Source organism: Microtus pennsylvanicus, chromosome 14 (assembly GCF_037038515.1).
Source record: "Microtus pennsylvanicus isolate mMicPen1 chromosome 14, mMicPen1.hap1, whole genome shotgun sequence".
Taxonomy (NCBI): domain Eukaryota; kingdom Metazoa; phylum Chordata; class Mammalia; order Rodentia; family Cricetidae; genus Microtus; species Microtus pennsylvanicus.
In genome coordinates this window covers 73,239,396-73,260,286 of record NC_134592.1, presented here as the reverse complement: position 1 = coordinate 73,260,286, position 20,891 = coordinate 73,239,396, and the positions used below count along the sequence as shown (strand labels likewise).

General features: G+C 48.5%; 1 protein-coding gene across 14 annotated transcripts in view; it reads left to right on the top strand.

Annotated features, from left to right (window-relative positions):
• The window catches only part of Atxn7l1 (ataxin 7 like 1), a 214,293-nt gene that overhangs the window by 97,840 nt on the left and 95,562 nt on the right, over positions 1 to 20,891 (top strand). The window contains exon 4 of one of the 14 annotated variants that reach the window (XM_075948698.1): positions 1,561 to 2,744. The exons of the other annotated variants lie outside the window; for them this stretch is intronic. Coding sequence (XP_075804813.1) covers positions 1,561 to 1,646 — 86 coding nt within the window. The 3' untranslated portion in view covers positions 1,647 to 2,744. Of the gene's footprint in view, positions 1 to 1,560; positions 2,745 to 20,891 lie in introns of those variants that run through there. 14 annotated transcript variants of the gene reach the window in all.

The following is a 20,891-nucleotide window of genomic DNA, read 5'->3' as shown; positions in this document are numbered from 1 at the left end:
GTGTGTGTGTGTTTGTTAGGCATGATTCTGTAGCTGCAGCCTGCAAACGTGTGTGTGTGTGTGTGTGTGTGTGTGTGTGTGTGTGTGTGTTTGTTAGGCATGATTCTGTAGCTGCAGCCTGCAAACGTGGTGTGTGTGTGTGTGTGTGTGTGTGTGTGTGTGTGTGTGTTTGTTAGGCATGATTCTGTAGCTGCAGCCTGCAAACGTGTGTGTGTGTGTGTGTGTGTGTGTGTGTGTGTGTTTGTTAGGCATGATTCTGTAGCTGCAGCCTGCAAACGTGGTGTGTGTGTGTGTGTGTGTGTGTGTGTGTGTGTGTGTGTTTGTTAGGCATGATTCTGTAGCTGCAGCCTGCAAACGTGGTGTGTGTGTGTGTGTGTGTGTGTGTGTGTGTGTTTGTTAGGCATGATTCTGTAGCTGCAGCCTGCAAACGTGGTGTGTGTGTGTGTGTGTGTGTGTGGTGGGGGATCCCAGGGAAAAGCACATCTCCCTAGCAATGGCCTCTTGCATCCCTGTCTTTCCAGGCTCAAAATCTCAGAACAATAGGCAGGGCTTCTGGCTTAAAGGTGAAGGTACTATGGTCCTTGGGACTGTGGGGCTTCAACCTAATGAGAAGGAGGGAGCTAGAGACTCCGTGGGCCCCAGGCAGGCCCCTTACTCCTTCTGTCCATGTCTCAGAAGGAACCGAAGCTGCTTGTGGGTGTTTGGTTTGATCCTGAGAGGAGAAGCAAGGGGAAGGCTGATGAGAGCCAGCTCTGCTGGGAAACAGCAACAGACGGGAGGGGAGGGGAGGACCTAGAATAAGAGGGTGTTCTGGCTTGGGGAGGAAGGTATCAGGAAGACACCCAAAAGGTCCCATTTAGGAGGCTGACCTAGCTGCAGATGGACCTGCAGTTAACCCTTTACAGCCAAGGTCCCGGGGTCCTACGGAGAGTTTTTCCTGAGTTGGAAGGGAGGCCACCCTGACCACCCCGGCCTCTACACTGGTTGGGTAGCATTGCTCTGAGGACACAGAGCCATTGGTGGCCACACTTTTCTGTGTCTCTCTTATCTCCCCATCATCCCCAGGGAATAAGCTAATCAAAGTCACTGATGGTTTTACACTGGGAAGGAGATAGCTAATAACTTGGGTGACAAGTATTAGAATACAATGTGATGTGGATAAATTGGGTCCATGTATTAAGAGCTATAAAATGAGATTTCATCACAGCATGAATAATGGGTCCCGTGGAAAAGATTAATCAAATACCCCATTAAAAGGTATAGGAATTCCAGTCAGACCGCCCAGTTTAATTACAGTCCTGCCCTCTCTCCTCCCCACTCCTTTCCCCCTGAAATGACTTTCTGCTAGGAAAAACTATGGAAACGAGCTCAGAGGAAATAACGGGGAAACGGGGACATGCGTTTTTGCTAGGACCTGATCCTGAAGACAGATGTAAACGGCCAGTGTTTAATGTGGTGGGGGAAGGCAGTTGGCGTGAGCTATCCTTGACAAATGTAATTTCCAGAGGCGCCCTGTTGATACCATTCAGCAAATGCCAACAAAGCATTTACTTTCTAAAGGGAGAAAGCAAGACAGCAAGAGAAATGCAAGCGTCTCCTGGAGCGGAGCCGAGAGCCGCCAACCCCTAGAACAGCATCAGGTGTGAGCATGCGCAGTGCAGAAGAGACGCACAGCTTCCGAAAGACCCGTGCAGGACTGGCTTTGTCTGCGGAAGGCTTCCCGGAAGAGGAGACTCCGGCAGAGAGCCCTGAATTGTGGACACGCTTCCATGTCCTCCGAATTCGTGAGCACACTCTGGTGGCAGGGTCTAGAGAGGAAGCAGGCTTGAGCAGAGCAGGGGGCACTTGTAGGGCTCTTCTCTCATTTCCACCACCACCACCCAGGTCCAAGCTGCCATCACGCCTCACCTGGACAACCGCCAACGCCTTCCGGCTGCTTTCCCTGCTCCCACTCTTGCTCCTCTGCCACCCATCCTGCACACCAAAGTCAGACTCCAAATCCAAGCTGATCATGCCATTCTCTTGACTCGTAGCTTTCCATTGCTCTTAGACTGAAACTAGAAACCATTATCATGGCTTCAAGGTCTGTGCGTTCTGAACCACAGCCTGAGCCAGGCTCCCTTCCACACGGCAGTGCGCCTGGCCTGAGCTTCTCAGCACATTGGGTCTTCCTGCCGTAGGGTCTTTGCACGTGCTTTTCCTGCCCTAACAATGGCTTTCTGTCATCCTATCTTCTCCAAACTCTGACTCATCCTTCAGAACACATCTCAATGATTACGTCCTCTTGGAAGCATCCCTAACGTTCACATCCAGACTAGTTTTCCCTCGTGTGTTTGAAAACAAATATTTATTGTGTGAACATATGTTTTAATGTCTGCTTCCCTAACTACAACATGAGTTCTGTGAGGGCAGAAACTCGAGTGTTTATACCCCTCAGAGCCTGTATGTGTTGATTGGATCGTGGCATCTAGTTAGCAAGGGGAAGACAAATAGGGAGATTACACAGACCAGTTTCTCCAAGAGTACGATTATGAGTTTTTAACAGAATGAAAACCTGAATTTCTGTCCAGACCCTGACACCTGCTGGCTTTATTGTTTTAGTAGTAGTATCTGTGTCCTTGTCTATAAACCTGTGATACTAACAGCCACCTCATATGACCATTGTGATAATCTCATGAAATAATGTATACAGAAGCATTGTTGACTGTAAAACCAGACATAAATATATGTTGTCACTCTCTAAATGTCTGTACATTGAGTCCTTCTCAAATATCTATCGGATCGATGTTAGATGGATGGATGATGAATGGATCAATCAGTTGGTGGATAGCTAGATGCCTGGGTGGAGGGGTGGCTGATGGGTAAAAAGATGAGTGGGTGGATGGACAGGTAGATGGATGGACAGATTGATAGTTAAGGAGCCAAGTAGCCAGGGACTTGAGGAAGAGGGGAGGAACTAGTGGACCCTATCTATCCCCATACCCTATGTTGATGGGGCAGGCAGGGAAGACGATGTTGAAACCACTTAACCCAGGCCGGAGGCTGTCACTGGTCACCCAACTCAGGACCACTCCTCCTCAGCCCCTTCATGTCTGTGCTGCCAATGACATGCCTTCGTTATAGTTTAATCGCTTTGCCGATTTCTGTCTTTGGGGGAGAAATCAAATTGATTTGCACATGCAGCAAAATTGGTGCAATTCCTCCAGCGGCTGCCAGCAGGTGCTGACAAGGGAGGAAGCAAACGTCTGAGCCTAGGAGAATCGCTAGGCATTCATTTTAATAAGGCCTAGAAACCTTCCTTATTTTATAAATTGCCAGGGATAATTGGTTTCCGTTTCAAGAGTGGTTTCCTCTTTAACTCCCTGTGTTCTGGTAGGATTAAGGCCTGCAGGTATAGACATGCGTTTGTGGTTTGAGACCCTGTCACACGCCTCTATGAGGTATTTGGGTTTTGTTTCTTTCTCTTCGCTCACATCCTATTCCCTACGACTGCCACTCTCCTGGGGTAAGTCATGTGTTTATGATGGCTGAAGTTCCAGCCCTCTGATTGGCCACTCTTCTACCCAGTGATTGTGGAGGCCTTGAGAATAAGTGGCAGGACCTGAGGCCCACACCTGGCGTCTCCTAGATGACTCTGGTTAAGAAGCCCATGACACACAAACATGGAATCTCTTGGCTATCTGAATATTCTTCTTCACCCCAGGACTCCAAATATGGTTGGTTGTATTAGGTATTGGGGTGGGGGCCTGGGAGTGTAAGCACACTGGAGGGAAAATCCATCACTATGATTCCACTATCACTATTGATAGTATATGTGGATTGATGGGTATTTTCATCTTTTTTCTCTAGTTATAACAAATACCCGAGTCTGGGTACCTTGTATAGCTCTTTGTTTTGGAGGCTGAGCACTCTCATGACCAAGCCACCTCAACTGTTTGGTGTCTCATTGAGGATTTCTGGGGATGTCACCATTTGATTGAAAAACAGGGAAGGAAACAGGACCATGCAGAGGGACCAAGCATGTGGGGCGTTCTTGCTTCATAACCCGCTCTCCCTTCCTGAGAGCAGCATTAGTCTTTCTAGGGCAGCGACCCATGGCCTAATTGCCTTTCGCTGGGACCAAGCCTGAGCAGAAAGAACAAAGAGGCTGTCTTCAATGGGGCTTTTAAGTGGGTCGGAGTGCCCCATGGTCTTCAGCAAGGATTGCTCAAGAGCATGTGGCCTGTTGAAGGATGGGACCGTCTGTGTCTCCAGCTTCCCCACATCTCCTAGATCAAGGACTGTCTGTCTTAGAGTGGTTGCTTTTGAACCGATGTCCTGAGACTGGCAAGGAAATGTACTGAGGTCCTGGCCCATCTGTCAATAACACAGTCCTGGTGTGGGACAAACCCAGCAGACAAAAACTGCTGCTAAGATTGCATGGTGGGGCAGCAGAATTGGGATGCATCCTCTGCCTGGTTCTCCTAGTCTACCGAAGGAATAGATTCATTACTCAGGAATCCTTCCACTGTTCAAACACAGGAGTCCAAACCTCCAGTTTCAGGCAGAAGAAAGTGACCACTCGGATCTCCCAGAACCAGGCTTGGAGCTGGGTTCCCTGCTCAGCACACCTTGGCTAACTCTGGCTCTACTTGAGCCTAAACCTTTTCTTTTTTTTGTAGGTGGAAAATGACTATCTCATGCTTTTCCGGAGAGGTCGCATGAGGATTAAACGCCTTACTGCATGCAGCGCGCCCAGCTCGCCAGGCATGAGAAGTGAGCTGATAGAAGCCGTAATAGGTTTATTCCCCTGATAAGCCCTGGATTCCCTGCAGACATCACTGCTGGGCTCAGAGACAGGATTGGAGAGGGGCTTGGAGAAGGGCTGGGAAGGGGGCAGGGAGAGGAAAGGACTCAGAGAATTCTGGGATTCCTGGTGAGCTAGAGACTGCTCCTTGAAGCAGGACAGAAATACTTAGACGTGAAGCATCCGTGTAACATCTTCCAACCCAGGTAGAGGTGGAGGTGCCAAGAAGGACTTACCACATCTTTCAGGATGGTGCACCAGGGCGGTAGCTAAGGTGAAGGAGCTTTTGATTGATAGTCACCCTTTCAGTGAGCAGAAATTGACATTAATTTGGCTTTGAGAATTTTAAATGCACACATTGTAATCATTGGCTGTACCCTAGAGCATTGTAAAAATCAGGGTTGGAAATCTCTTACCGTCTACACGCTTAGAGCAGGAACTCAGTCTTGCAAGCAGATTTTTAAAACTCCTAAGCCTAGGGAAGAGATTGTCTGCCTGTCAAATTTGCATTTAGTGCCTTCTCCCTCCCTGTGCCTCCTGCCCCCCACCCTTCTCCACTGTGAGCTGGCAGGAAGCCTTGCAAGCTTGGTTTCTTTTACAAACACTTTCCTTGGGAGAAGCAAGGAAAGACATGAGAGCCAAGCACTAGCCTGTGACCAGTTAGGCCCAGGTTCTGGTATTCCTCCCTGCTTGTTTTAGGCTCTTCCTTGCCACAACACTAATCTTTTGAAGATCATTTCTATTGAATTTACAAAGCACCTTAAGAGCTGTGTCTTTTTTTGATCAAATTCCTGTTGTGCCAATCAGAATCCACCCCACAAATGCTTAATTTTAAACGGTTGTCCACTGTGTGGATGCCATGGCTTAATAGTATATAATTTAGGACCCTGGGCTTATTAGGGGTGTCTGGAGGTCACCATTAAGTAGATGGGCTCTTCGTTAAGTCAATATTTGATAAGACCTCTCAAAACTGCTGGTAATTGTGTTTGTGGGCTGCCTGCTGAGATTAGAGAGGGGTGGGGGAAGTCTCAGCACTTGCTTTCCTTGCTCTAAACCCTAAGTAAATGTCCAGATTTAATCTCCCTTCTCTCATCTATAATTTATATTCCGTACATTTGGTGAGTCCGGTCAGTGGTTTGGATGCTGTAGGTTTCCGCTGCCTCAGCCTCTCCTTATTATGTAATCGTGTTTGATGAAACCTAATGTATACAATCCTGGACCCCAGAGCATCGTGAGAGCCAACACTCATTATGGGTGTGCTCCCCACCGGAGCAGACTTTACAGACTCTTCCCCTGGCCCCTTCTAGTTGCAAAAAGTCTCCTCTCTCCCTCTACCTCTCTCTCTCTCTCTACCTCTCTCTCTCTCTCTCTCTCTCTCTCTCTCTCTCTCTCTCTCTCTCTCTCTCTCTCTCTCACACACACACACACACACACACACACCCCTCTAGTGCCATGGAAGATTCACTTGGCCTTGCTTCCCTCTCTGCCTTGTTAGCACTATTTTGAAGGATCTCTTGGCCCATGTGGTCATGAGAAAACAGTGGCCACGGGTCGTATCATCCTGAAGAACATGGCTGCGAAACAAGACGGCTTTCAGGTGATAGTAGTGTTAAAATTGAGTGCGCGTGGCTGTATTCTAAGCTGCACGTTAGGTGGCACAGTCTTTAGTAGGTCGGTGTTGCGAGGAAAGAAAGAGATGATGCGGACAGGCTTTGAAGAGCTCTGTGTGGTGGTTTATCCCTCTTATCCCAGCTCTCGGGAGAGGCCAGCGGAAGCTACAGTGGGAGACTGTCTCCAGACCAAACGCCCCCAATCCAGGTGTGTAATAAACAGAAGAGTGGCCCAGTGTCTAAGGCTCTGCCCTTGGGTGGCCATGCCTGAGGCAACATGAATTTTAAGACTAAGTGACTCCTTCAGAGGGAGAACTTGGCTGCTAGTGTCTAGACTCACTCTGGCCTAGGGACTGAGCCAGTTCTGTCCCTGTTGGGTGGCTCATGGAGGTGTCTGCCCGATGTAGTACTTTGCTCTGAGTGATTGCCAGTGTACTTATTTCCCCAAGGTTTTCTTTTATGGAGTCTATCTGGGGAATCTCATGGCTTCTCTTTCAAGAATTTTGGCTTTGGGAGTGGCATCACAGACTAGAAAATTTACTCTCTTTTCTCACTGTGAGAAGTTGTAAACTCATCTGGAAGCTCCCTGGTGGGCTTTGTCAGCTGGTGAGGTCAGGCCTGATGAGGAAGGAACTTGTACACGGGGCTTCTCCGAGGCGTGGCTGCCGTAAATGTCCTTGTTCTGCTGGGCTCCTTATGTGGTTGTTTCTTTAGCCTGCACTGTCACCTACCCCACATCAAAACTAGACCCTCACAGGACTCCTCCTGCTTGCTGCCGTGCCCCTCTGAACCTTTGTATCCATTCTTAGCATGAGATTTGCTGGGGGACTCATTGCTGACAGATCCTGCTTCTTCTGCCTCTCTTGTCCCCCTCCAAGATGCCCGGCTACAAGGAGTAGCTATCCCAAGGCGGTGGTCTTAGTGTCCCCTTTAGAATTACCCTCCCTCCAGCTTGCGCGTAGTCCCTTTAAGGCCTTTATTCCCCATCAGATGAAGATCCATGGGGTATTAGTAAGCTGGGTGGACATTTCAACAGGGAGTCCGGTCATAATGAATGAGACCCCAGAAACCTGAGGTGGCACACAGGGAGAGCCTCAGAGGGGAAGGGGCAGAAGTTTCACCCTTTCTTTTATGGTTCATCTGAACTTGTTAATATTTTTCAGTCGAAATCTAGAATCTCACAAAAATACAACATGGGGCGCTTTCATCAAGCTGCCTGGAGGTTGTTCCCTCTTCAGCAGGCGAGCCCACACCTGTTTAGGGACAGGTGGGCTAGATTTCGGGACTCTGGGCTTGGTTTGGTTTTGCTGTCAGTCAGCTCTCATAGCGGGCAATCAGTAAACACGTGTCGGATAGACAAATGTAGCCCTTAAACGAGGGACCAGACTGGCAAACACTGTGCAGAGTGACCAAGGTAGGTTGTGATCTTCTGTCACTCTGATCAAATGACATTCACTCCGCCACTGAATGCTGACCCTTCCCCTCTGTGCCTCCTCGTCCTCGACAAGAAAGCCTATGGATATGCAGCACTTGGAAAGCAAACGGACTTGCACAGCACTCTGGGACCTGAAAGCGACTCTCCACACCCTGTCCCAATCGGACCGCACACAGTCCCAGGGACTAGAGGAGGCGCCCGAGAATGGGTGGGATGGCTTTTGAGGGGCAGGATTTTAAGACCCGGAGCCTCACATCCAGCACTCTTTCCACCAGAGCCCGCTGGGGATGCAGATAAAGAGAATGGAGGTTCGGTGCCCACGCTCACAAGGCTTCATGTCTGTTTCAGGCAGGGTCTACCTACAGGTCTGTGGGAGACTTTCTGTTGTGGTTCTCGGAAGGGTTCTCTGCAGAAACGGCGTTCAGAATGGAGGGACTTCACTGCTCTGTCCCCTGTAACAGAGGGGCAATGGGGACATCAGCCACAGAAAACTCAAGCTCGAAACCATCACAGTAGTGCACCCTTGTGACCCCAACGCTTAGGAGGGAAAGGCCAGAGGATCAGGAGTTTGAGACCAGCGTGGGATACATGGGATTGTGTCTCAAAAAGGCAAAAGGAGAGAAAGGGAGGGAGGGAGGGATAGAGGGAGGGAGAGAAGAAGAGGGCTTTCCAAGTTCATCCCAAAGGCCTTGTTTTAAATTTCTTTAGACTATTTTATGGGTATGTTTTGCCTGAATGTATGCATGTGTACTACATATGAACCAAGTACCTGCAAAAGTCAAAGGATGGCGTCGGGTCCCCTAAAACTGGAGTTACAAATGTTTGTGAGCCACAGCTATGTCTACTCAGATCCAATCTTGAGTCCTTTGCAAGAACAGCAAGCGCTAGCTCCACAAAGGCCCTATTTTTATCTTGTCAATCTCATGCTGCGGCAGATCTCATTGGCAACGTCCTCACTGGGGCTGGGGAGGTCCTCAGCGAGGAGAGGCACTTGCCTGGAAAGCTTGAAGACCAGCGGGTGGACCAAAAGCAGGTCAACGCCAGGTGGGCGTGGCTTCCCTCCGTGAAGGCTAGGTGGGCGTGGCTTCCCACCATGTTTCTTCTTCCCTCCGCTGCTTTCTTTTTTTTTTATTTATTTATTTATTTTTCGAGACAGGGTTTCTCCGTAGCTTTTGGTTCCTGTCCTGGAACTAGCTCTTGTAGACCAGGCTGGCCTCGAACTCACAGAGATCCGCCTGTCTCTGCTGCTTTCTATCTATTCTCTCAGCTGCTATCACCACACAGCAGGCTTGAGGCAGGACTGATTGGGGCATAGGAAGGCTCATAGGCTGTGTGGCCAAGGTTCCGTGACAACTGCTGTCATCACTGGGACTTGAGTCACAGCCCTGCCCAGCCCTGTTCTTTCCCGCTTCCCATACTAGGACGGCTCCACAAGGGCTTCCTTTCCAGCCGTCATCGAGGACTCGGCAGTTGCAGCTCAGCTGCCTGTGAGCCCGCAGCACCGGCTCTCGCCGGCTCTGCTGCTATTTTGCAGCAGTTCGATGTGCGATGACCACTTTGCTGTATATAATCACTTAATTAGCTTGTGCCTGCAAGAAAGAGCTGCTTCATTTAGAAGCTTAACAGTGAAAATGCCCTAGTCATTTGCGACAGTCTTGAAGGCATCAGGATGATTGTAGAATGTTCCGCTCCTTGTTCCTAATCCACTTAGCACAGGGGCACTGGGGGTCAGTCATGCAGGGCACAGGGACTATGCTCAGGGCTGCAGCAGGGCTTCGGTGGCATTAGCTATGAGACACAAGCAGATGGGGAAGGCAAGGCCATGGGAAACACAACCTGAGGGCCATAGGGGGGTAAACACCCTGAAAGGCTGGGATATGAGCGAGGTCCCAGGCGCCATCGGCGGCACCGGAAAGGAGAAAAGGAGAGACAAGCAGGACATGTTATGCTCCAAAGAACCAGATGTTCAAGGGGCCCAGCTGAAGTCAGTAGTGAGGTTCGTATCCGCATCTCAGATGACGGAACTTCTTAGTCACAGCGACACAGTGGAAAGGACTGGAAAGCCAGAGTGCCACCGTCTTCTGATGTGAAACCCAGCGCCCACGGGGCAAGACTGGTGCATTTCCCAGAATTCCCTGCTAACCTAGATAAGCCCCCGAAGAACTTCTCAGGAGAATTGGAGACGGAGAAGAGCTGCAGCCACTTGGCCACCCGGGTCTTGTCGCTTAGCTGTCTGCTATGAGTGCAACAGCTCTGTCTCCTTCTGGAATCCTCTTCAGCTTCAACCTCTAGGCAAGTTTACAGGTTTAGCTCCACGGAAAAGAGCCCTCACTGCCACAGGATTTCCCTATCAAAGTCCAAGGTCAAAGGCTACAGGGCTCAGCCCATTATGGGGTTCTAGCCAAGGTCTGTGGGTTCCTTGTTGCTCCTAGTCTCTCCAACATCGCAATTCTTTCTGCTTCCTAGTCTTCTGCCCCATAGAGTTCTCATTTAAGCCCTGGACACAAAACTATGAGCCAGTTCACCAAGCCTTTCTGAGGTGCTGGGCGTGTTGTGTTTTCTTGGCTGCCATACGTTGGTCTCTAACTATGAGATGTCATTGTACAGTGTGTTGTAATTGGTTTTTTTTTCTCTGTGTGTTATGACTGCGTAAAAGATCTGCCCTCCTTCACCCGCCTTCTCACTGCTATCCCGCATCCCAGGGACTGGCAAGCTTAAAAACCATAGGAAGCTGAGGACGGCAAACAGGAAGAAGTAGAGACCTGTCAAATGGCGGCTTTGTTTCGAGGAGCTGTGGGTAAACTGTTACAGACTTCAAGGAGAAACTGACAGGTTATCGTTTTAAAAAGAACAATCATAAATAGAAAATTCTATTATTCATCGTGTTTAACTGCTCACAGAATTTATTTTTTGAAATGCTGGCAGGCTAATGGCAGAAGAGGCCTTGGGGGCTGAGAAGAGGGCCTTCCTTGGAAGTCACAGTAGACCCGTGAAGCCCCTGTGGTCTGTCCACACCGTCCCAAGTGTATTTAGGGAAGGACACAGGGCCCCTTTGTTGAACAGCTGGTAAATCCCGTAGAGCCTAGTGGTGTATGTGCATGAAGACCGTGTTTATAGTGCAGGGAGAAACCCTGTGACCTGGGCCATTTTGAAAGAACAGTGTGTCCAGAACTCAGCTAAAGTCACTCTCAACCATGGACTTAGACCTGGTGGAGGAGGAGGCAGGTATGCCGACCTATTCCAGACCTGCGACCTCAGGAGCCCAGAAGTGATTCACATCAGCTAGCCCAAGTAGTGCTACATCTTGTCCTTAACACCTGGCGGTGGGGTTTTGTGGCTTTTCTGAGTGGCCCTGTGCTGAACGTGACAGCTGAGAACTTCCTGTCCCCTGCTCGCACACCGCAAGTGACAGCTCCAAAGACAAGAACGCCTAAGCCTTCATAATAAAGGCAAAATAAGTATAAAAGCGCTGGTGAAGAAAACTGAACCGTGGCTGGAGAGGTGGTTCAGTGGTGAAGATCACTTACTGCTCCTGCGGAGGGACCCACGTTCAGATCCTAGCACCCACATCAGGTGGCTCACACCCCTGTAACTCCAGTTCCAATGGACCCAACACTTTCCCTGGTGTCCACAGATACACGTGTAGCGTGTATTCACAGTCGTACAGCATATATCACAGACAAACATGTGGATAAAAAGAAATGAAGAAAGAAAAAACCAAGTCACAGGTACCATCAAACTGCTGTTGAATGGTTTTCATTCCTAAGCCAGACGGTGGTGGCCCCTTAGTCCCAGCACTCGGGAGGCAGAGGCAGGCAAATCTCAGAGTTCAAGGCCAGCCTGGTCTACAGGGTGAGTTCCAGGACCATTGGGGCTACATAAAGAAAAACCCAGTCTTGGAGAGAGAGAGAGAGAGAGAGAGAGAGAGAGAGAGAGAGAGAGAGAGAGAGAGAGAGAGAGAGAGAGAGCATTCTTGCTCACCTGTGATCCCAGCGCTTGGCAGGTTAAGGTAGGAGGAGGACTGCCCTGAGTCAAAGTCTGCCTGGGCTGTGTAGTGTGTATCAAAACATTTGTTTGTTTTCTCTGTGTGTGTATACGTGTGTGTGTGTGTGTGTGTGTGTGTGTGTGTGTGTGTGTGTGTGTGTGATGATCAGCAGACAGCTTTTGGGAGTCTTTCCTGCCACCCGGGATTCCTAGCATCACCAGACTTGGCTGTAAGCACTTTTGTTTACCCACTGAGCCTTCTCATGTCTCAGTGGCCCTTTGCCTTTCTTGCCTTCCAGTCTATAAGAATAATGACACAAGCTCTCTTTTATTAACTAAATTTGTTTTATTGACTGGTACATAAAACCCATAAAATTGTACACACTAATAAGAGAGTATGTGATGTTTTGATTCAAGTAATCATTGATTGCTGAGTGAAATGGATGAACTCTGGACCCAAGATAAGGAAAAGCAGGGGCAGGCGAGAATTCAGCATTTGATTCTGACATGTTACATGAGCTGTGCTGGTTAGTGGCCTGGAGTTGGCAGGGGGATGGACTTCAGGCCGAGGTCAGGTTTACAGAGGCAGATCTGAGAGTGGTCAGTATAGCAGTGCTGCAGAGAGCAGAGGGGGTGAGAACAGGACAGGCCACACCTGATGGTTACACAGCCATAGAGTGTGAAGTAGAGGATGCCGTGCCTAGGATCCAGGGCCAGCTCCAACACCCACTAGGCGGAGTTAACCCGAGAGCTATCTGGGCTTGGTTGCATCTTCTTGAAGGGTTGCATAAGGTGGTCTTTCAGGACCCTGCCGTTACCACCTCGGGCATGAGGAACGGTATGAGAAATTCAGGAGGATCCTACTCCATCATTCACATGAAGAATTGAGAGGTCAAACACTGGCCAACTGTGTTGCATCTTTCCAGGGAAGAAGAGCATTTAAAGTTGTCAGCAAAGTTAAAACAGTAATCCAGACACTACTTTCCATACAATGGACATGATCACACGTGTGGAGATGGATGTAATACATCATTAGTTTATTTTCTCTCAACTGTTTGAGAGTTTCGTGTATTATATCTATTTTCAGCCTTAAATTCATATTCATATTTGAATATGAATGCCCTAAAATTAGATATTCTCTTAAATAACATAGTAAAATTAACAAAAGCAGGAGACATCATTTTGTCAATTATACATTGTAGCAAAGGTAAAGACAAACACAGTTTAAATCCAGGATAATGCCGTATATCATGTGTCTTTTATCTACTTTGCCACGGTGGCCTCAACACTTTGGAAGGTTGCACACCAGGCACGCTGTAAAGAGGCCCTCGATTTCCCCCTAGAGATGTCTCAGGTTCAGGTTATCCTTTTGGGAGCCGTGAGGTCAGATGCCGGGAAGGTGGAGTGGCCACAACAGAACAGTGGGAAGTGCCAAGGAGGAAGAGGAAGGGAAGGAGGGAGGGAGGGAGGGAGGGAGGGAGGGAGGGAGGGAGGGAGGGAGGGAGGGAGGGAAGGGAGGGGAGGCCTGTTGGGTAGGGACTAGGCAGCAGAGACCCCCGAATGAGAAAGACAGAGGCTTCCCCTGGTCTGGTACGGTGTATCTGAGTACATCCTAAGGGAACACTCAGGCAAGAGAAAGGGCCCTCTCCCGAGTAGATTTTTTTTCTTCTGGTCATATCAAGCATGTCTAATAGATCCTTACTTCTGCACAGAGCCTAGGACAGCCAGGCCATTCCCATGTGTCCTTACATGTTATCCCTCAGTGACCTGAGAGATGTACATGGTTCTCATTGTAGAAATGGGGAAACTGAGGCCCAGCAGCACAGCCTCCGTGTGCAGATCTACCTCTGAAGCCAGGGGCTGCAGCTCCTGCTTTCTACCCTGCTTGGGATCTCATTACCAGGCTTCCCCCCTCAATCAGCCCTCACTCTGCGGCAAACAAGACTTGAATAACAACACAGCTCTATTTTCTACTCCTGTCTGTGATTGATACTTGATTAATGTTCGGGATTGCTGTCTTAGAGAACATCATTTCACAGATGTAAAAACCAATTTTGCTCTAATGGAGGCTTCTGCCCTTTTTCCTCCAAGTCAGAAAACAGATTTAGAGGGAGCTGGAACCACCAGGGTGTTCTCAATGGGTCCTGAAAGGAAACTGAGTCCGTAAGAATTGATGGCTGGTGGGTCAGACATCCCCAGCACCCTATATGGACACCACCTGGCATGTTCTGTGAATAGCCATTGGTGAAAAAAAAAACAAAATCCTGAGTGATCATAGCTGTCCTCACCATGTTGCCCTGAGGGACATGGAGAACCCTGGAGAGCTCAGTTCTTTGACAGACAGGTGGTGATCAGAACAGCCCAGCGTGGCTCCTTCACCCGCCAGGAACAGGCACTGAGATTTGTTCTAACTGCTGAACGGGACAGCCGCCTCCTGCAGCTCCCGCTACAGCCCAGGGAACACGGATTCAACCCTAGCTCTGTGCGGGTGCAGCAGCAACAGCAATGCTGAGAACCTGGCCCTGGGTCTAAGACAGACCCCGGCTTTCCTCTCTAAGGTTCTTGTTCTGTCCTTTTACCTGCTCTTCCTTCACCTGTCTCTCTGTCTTGGTCACCACTGTATCGCTGTGAAAAGACACCATGCCACAGCAGCTCCTACAAAGAAAACCATTTAACTGTGCCTGGCTGACCGTTATAGTCACGGTGGAAAGCTGCATGTGAGCAGATGTGGTGTTAGAGAGGTAGCTGAGAGTTCCACATCTGGATCCATAGGCAGCAGGAAGACAGCAGGCCATGCTGGGCATGGCTTGAGCATCTGAGACCTCAAAGTCCACCCCCAGTGACACACTTCCTCTGAGATGGCCACTGCTCCCAAGGCCACTCTTTGGTGACCAAGCATTCAGATCTATGAGCCTATGGGGGGCTTTCCTATTCCAACCACCACACGCTCCCACTCTTCCTTCCCTTTCTTCGGCCATCTTGGGAAAATGCTGGCGTTAACTTTAACTGAGATATAAGAACACGCAGACTATGAGAGACTGAGTCCCTCAGTTCTTCCCCTGACGAGGAGAGTGAACAGCCCTTCAAATGCTAAGCCCTTCAAATGCCCCAATGAAGCATTCTCTTCCTAGTTGGATCTGGAAGAGAAAGGACAAGAAGGTGGGGTAGGCATACGTAAGGAGCCAGTCACTGGACACTAAAGATGCCCACTAGGGGAAGCGGCAGGTCAGTGACCTATGGGTAGGAGGGACCAGGTTGTATGAGTGAGTGTGTATGTAGGAAGTGAAGATTTGATATTCAAAACTGAAACAGCTTCCCCTGAAGAAGGACTATTGGAAAAAAAATACCAATGGGTCTAAGAGCTCAGAGCAACGATTGTGGTGTAAATAATCCAATAACGCAAGTATTTGGAAACATCCCCAGCCCCTGAGTGTAAGCTCTTTTGTAGCTTTAATGGAGTCCACAGCAGATATCCTGGGTCCACATCCCACCTCCGAATGTCGAGGTTGCACAGTCCTGAGAAAGTGGCTTCATTCTTCTGTGGTCTCATTGTCTTCATCTAATGGAACAGACTTGCAATACCTAGATGCTCTTTTGAAGACTGAACCAGTCAACGAATACAAAGGCCGAGCACATGTGGTACATATAAGTGGTACACGTGATACAGATTCAACCAACACACGTGGTTCACATAAGTGGTACACGTGGTACAGATTCAAAGGACCAGCACACGTGGTTCACATAAGTGGTACACGTGGTACAGATTCAACCAACACACGTGGTTCACATAAGTGGTACACATGGTACAGATTCAAAGGACCAGCACACGTGGTTCACATAAGTGGTACACGTGGTACAGGTTCAAAGGACCGGCACACGTGGTTCACATAAGTGGTACACGTGGTACAGATTCAAAGGACCGGCACACGTGGTTCACATAAGTGGTACACGTGGTACAGATTCAAAGGACCAGCACACGTGGTTCACATAAGTGGTACACGTGGTACAGGTTCAAAGGCCCAGCACACGTGGTTCACATAAGTGGTACACGTGGTACAGGTTCAAAGGCCCAGCACACGTGGTTCACATAAGTGGTACACGTGGTACAGATTCAAAGGCCCAGCACACGTGGTTCACATAAGTGGTACACGTGGTACAGATTCAAAGGACCGGCACACGTGGTTCACATAAGTGGTACACGTGGTACAGATTCAACCAACACACGTGGTTCACATAAGTGGTACACGTGGTACAGGTTCAACCAACACACGTGGTTCACATAAGTGGTACACGTGGTACAGATTCAAAGGCCCAGCACACGTGGTTCACATAAGTGGTACACGTGGTACAGGTTCAAAGGCCCAGCACACATGGTTCACATAAGTGGTACACGTGGTACAGGTTCAAAGGCCCAGCACACGTGGTTCACATAAGTGGTACACGTGGTACAGATTCAACCAGCACACGTGGTTCACATAAGTGGTACACGTGGTACAGATTCAACCAGCACACGTGGTTCACATAAGTGGTACACGTGGTACAGATTCAAAGGACCAGCACACGTGGTTCACATAAGTGGTACATGTGGTACAGGTTCAAAGGCCCAGCACACGTGATTCACATAAGTGCTGGCCCGGACTGAGTGATTGGAAAGAGGACTGAAAACATCAGCTTCCTTGAAGCATTCTTTGCAGTTAGATTCCCCAAAGATGGAGACGTGACATTCTTGGCCGAGGAAACTGCAGTGGCAGAGGCAGAAATGCAAGGACAGAGAAAGCACAGGGTTTGGCTTGACTGATGCTGTTATTCCCAAGGTCTACATTAGTTATAAACTGGTTGGCCTATTAGCTCAGGTGTCTTATTAACTCGTATAACTTATATTAGCCCGTAATTCTTGTCTGTGTCAGCCACGTGGCTTGGTACCATTTATCAGCGAGGCATTCTCATCTTACTTCCTCTGTGTCTGGATGACGATTGCAGACTGATGCTTTCCTCTTCCCTGAACTCCCCTGTTCTCATTGCTCCACCTCTACTTCCTGACTGGCTACTGGCCAATCAGCAGCGTTGTCCCACAGCGAACGCTGGCTACTGATGTCAAGTGCAGAAACTTCCTGAAGGCTTAACTAAAGCGAGAAGAATGGACCTCCCTGTCGAAGCAGCAGAGTGCCAGCTGGAAGAGGTTTTAAATACGTCTTGTCACATGGAGTTTGTACCCTGTGATTGCCAGGCATCGATCACAGCTGCTCACCCCCTTTTAAGTAATTGTGGGTTTCTTCAGCATCAATTCATGTCCACTCTGTGGCTTTTGTAAAGGCCTCTCTCATTGTCCGAGTGACCATTCAAAGCAATTAAATGTTTGAGTGACCTTGAACCAGGCCTCCAAAAGGGTCACATGGTGTGAAATCCACCCGATCATTAGAGGTCAAAGACTTCGATCTTTAGGCCACTCTTTGCCAGTAGAGTCTTCTCTGGCCACAGAACTTTAACTAGACCACGTGGAACCCATCCCTGCTTTGTTACTATTCTTGTTTCCTTTAAAATTCTTTTGTTTTGAGACTGGGGACCGGGGTTCTGCTACATCCTGCACAAGCACCCTACCATTGAGTTGTCTCTCTGGCCCTTGGTTTTATTGAAACGGCATCTCGTTATGTAACTTCAAACTTAAGTTCTTCCTGCCCCAGGCTTCTGAGTTCTGGGATTACAGGCACTTGACCCCTAGAATAATATAATCAAAAACATAGGCAGAATCATAATTGTTCACTTATTCTCTCTTATATGCAGAAGTTGACAGGCAAAACGTTAGAGCTGCCTGCCGCCATATGACCTAAAGGCCAGTTAACTCCCCTGCACAATGAGACTGAGGGACTCATCTGTAACATGAGGGTTGGGGCACCTGTGCGCCTCCCCGGCTGAATGTGCCTTGAGGAAGAAATGAGTTAGTCCTTGTAGAGCAGTTAGAACCACGTGTGTCATGCACAGTTCCTGATGATTATCAGCACAGAGATTTGTGAAACACTTGGTCTGCAAGATCACAAGGAAAAAGGAGATGCCTCACCCAATTCATTGCATTAGGAAATTTATGGCAATAATCTGGAGAAAGCTGAGTTTCTGGCAGAATGTAAGTTCTCATATTTGCCCCCAAAGAAGCAAAGCATCTGAATGGAGCAATAACTGTGAAACACGTTAGACTTACGAAAGATGCCCCTTTTAAACGGCCTTCATCGTCTTATAACTGGGCAGTAGTAGCCTTGAAAACCAGGTACGTCCTTTGTTATTCTGACTCTTTGAGACCAGAGAATAAGATGAAAATCTCCCTCAATTCATTTTATGAAACCAGCATGACCTGAATAGTCAGGTCTAAAAGGAATGTCTCTTCTATCTCAAAGGCTCTGAGGTAAAAGATGACCCTGACAAAGAAGGCAGAGGAAGGAAGCAAGACGAGGGGAGGGCACCAGCAGCTTCTTTAAAGCTAAGCCTCTCCACCCGGCTGCCGAGGGTGGGGTGGTGTCTCCTGGGAGCCAGGCCACTGTCGCAGCTCCTGGTTGAATTAGTATGGAGGGGAGTCAGGCTTTCGGTATGTTTTCAAGCTCCCTAGAACCACTGCCCTAAGGTATTAAACAGAAGCCCGAATTTGTCCCAGCCCTCCGGCAGCTGGAGGAGTCTTTTTTTTTGCAAAAGCATTGGCATTGTCAGAGCTAAGAAGCCATGTCCTGGCAGCCAATATACCAGCTCCCATCAGTGCCTGAGGAGGGACCACGGAGCTACAAGTTCCCTGCCTCAGAGACCCAGCCACAATGAAACTGCTCCTATACTCAAGTTCTGTGCCAGAAGCCTTGCCTCCTGCCAAGGAAGACCAGGAGAGTTTCCACATGGGAAAAACAGTGAGGTTTTGGCAGATCAGTTCAGTAGTGTGCTACAAGGTGGTTAGCCCACGTAGTAAGTGAGTCACATGATAGTTAGTGAGCGGTGCCTATGCATAGCTCATCCACGTTTTCAGCCTCCTTGTCTTTACACAGTCCCCAGTTCCTGCAGAAGGGGGCTGATGTCCTGGGTCCCGTTTCTTCAGCACTTGAGGTTCACTGCTCAAAGACTATAGTCTTGGATCTCCCGTCCTCCTCAGAACCTTTCCCTGAAACAGCTTTCTCTTCTGTCTTCTCTCAACTACTGGTGTTACAAATGGTTGAGGCTGCCGTGTGGGTGCTGGGAATTGAACCCAGAAAGCAGCCCGTTCCTAACCACTGAACCATCTATTCAACCCTCCTATCTGTAACATGCGGACCTGCTTGTTGGTTTTTCTGTCCTGCCCAGTTCCCACAGCCGTTTAGGTCTACATAAGTTATAAACTGATTGGCCCATTAGCTCAGGCTTCTTATTAACTCTTAAGACTTATATTAACCCATTATTCTTATCTATGTTAGCCACAAGGCTCAGTATCTTTTTCAGTGAGGCAGGTCACATCGTGCTTCTTCGATGTCTGGACAGGACTAGGGAAAGAGCTTCCTTCTTCCCAGAATATTCCTGTTCTCATTGTCCCGCCTCTACTTCCTGTCTGGTTGTCCCGCCTCTACTTCCTGCCTGGCTTCTTGCCAATCAGAATGTATTTAAAACATAATTGGCAGAACATAGAATTGTCCTACACCATCTATCCCTTGTTTTTTAGTAAATAATAACTATAAAGAGACTTGAACAGTTCTTACCATAACAAGAATAATCAATTAGATGATTATAAACTAGTGATCAAGGTTTTAGTCTTTCATATGGAGCAATGTGAGTCCTAGGCCTGTGTACTCCCACCATCTTCCACTGTAGGAGAGTAATCAGAAACCTTGCTGGGCTATCTGGAGCCTCTGCATCTTTAAACAATGAAAGAAATGGCAAAATGCCGAAAGGTAGTGGTCCAATTGGCCCGTGTCCATTGCTGGCTTACAGTGTAACCACTGACGGAGTGGGCATCAGTGGATCGAGATTGGCACAGTGTCAATTGATGAAGCGAGGTGGTGAGTAGATATGCATCTGTGTACTGCACTTCATGTGTATGCTTGAGAATTTTCCTTAAAAACAAGAAACTAAGGAAAAGGAAGTTGGATCGCTTCTCCTCTAGTGTAATGTCCTATGGCCTCCTCACAATAAAGTCTGTCATGTCATCTTCTAAAAAGAACAATACCAGCCAGTATGATGGCACATGCCTGTAACCCCAGCACTCAGGAGATGGAGGCAGAGAGATTACAAATTTGATACTAGCCTGAAATACATTGTGAGACTGTCTCAAGACAACAACAAGTTACATCTATTGGACTGTAACTAAGAAGGGCCTGGATACGAGACCCATGGGGGCATCCCAAAGAGAACTTGGAGTTTCTACAAAACGATGCTCTGGTACTTGCAAGCAGTAGTGTTTTTTTTGTTTTGTTTTTAGGGCTTGACCCATAACATGTGCTGCAAATAGATAGATACTCTCCACGTTATTGTAGATGGTGTTAACAGTAGTAGCCCAGGACATACTGATCCAGAGATACCCTTCACGTTCCTGTAGATGGTGTTAACAGTAGCCCAGGACGTGCTGATCCAGAGGGAAGAAGGCTGAAGGAACAGAATATGTTCGGGGCATTTCATTAAAAACTGTTTGAGTCCTGTGAGCGTGCTGAGGAAGAATCTGTCTCCATAACGACTGCACCAGCAATGTCTGTTGGCCATGCCTTTTCTGTTCATGCTGACAGTGTTATCCATCCCATTAGGAAGAGGGAGCATAAATAGACTGGAAAACTCCGAAGTTCAAGTCTACTGTGATTCTAGAAAGTGTAGTAATAGGGGCGGCAGGGCTGTGACCCCAAAAACCCCAGCCGCCTGCTCGGCTAGCTTATGCCCCGAAATAATTACACAGACACTGTATTCATTTAAACACTGCTTGACCCATTTCTACCTAGCATCTTCTAGGCTAACTCTCCCACCTGGACTAGCCCATTTCTTATCATCTGTGTAGCACCGGTCTTACCGGGAAGATTCTAGCCTAAGTCCATCCTGGGTCGGAGCTTCAGAGCTTCATCGCGGTGTCTGCCCAGGAGCCGGGAGCATGGCA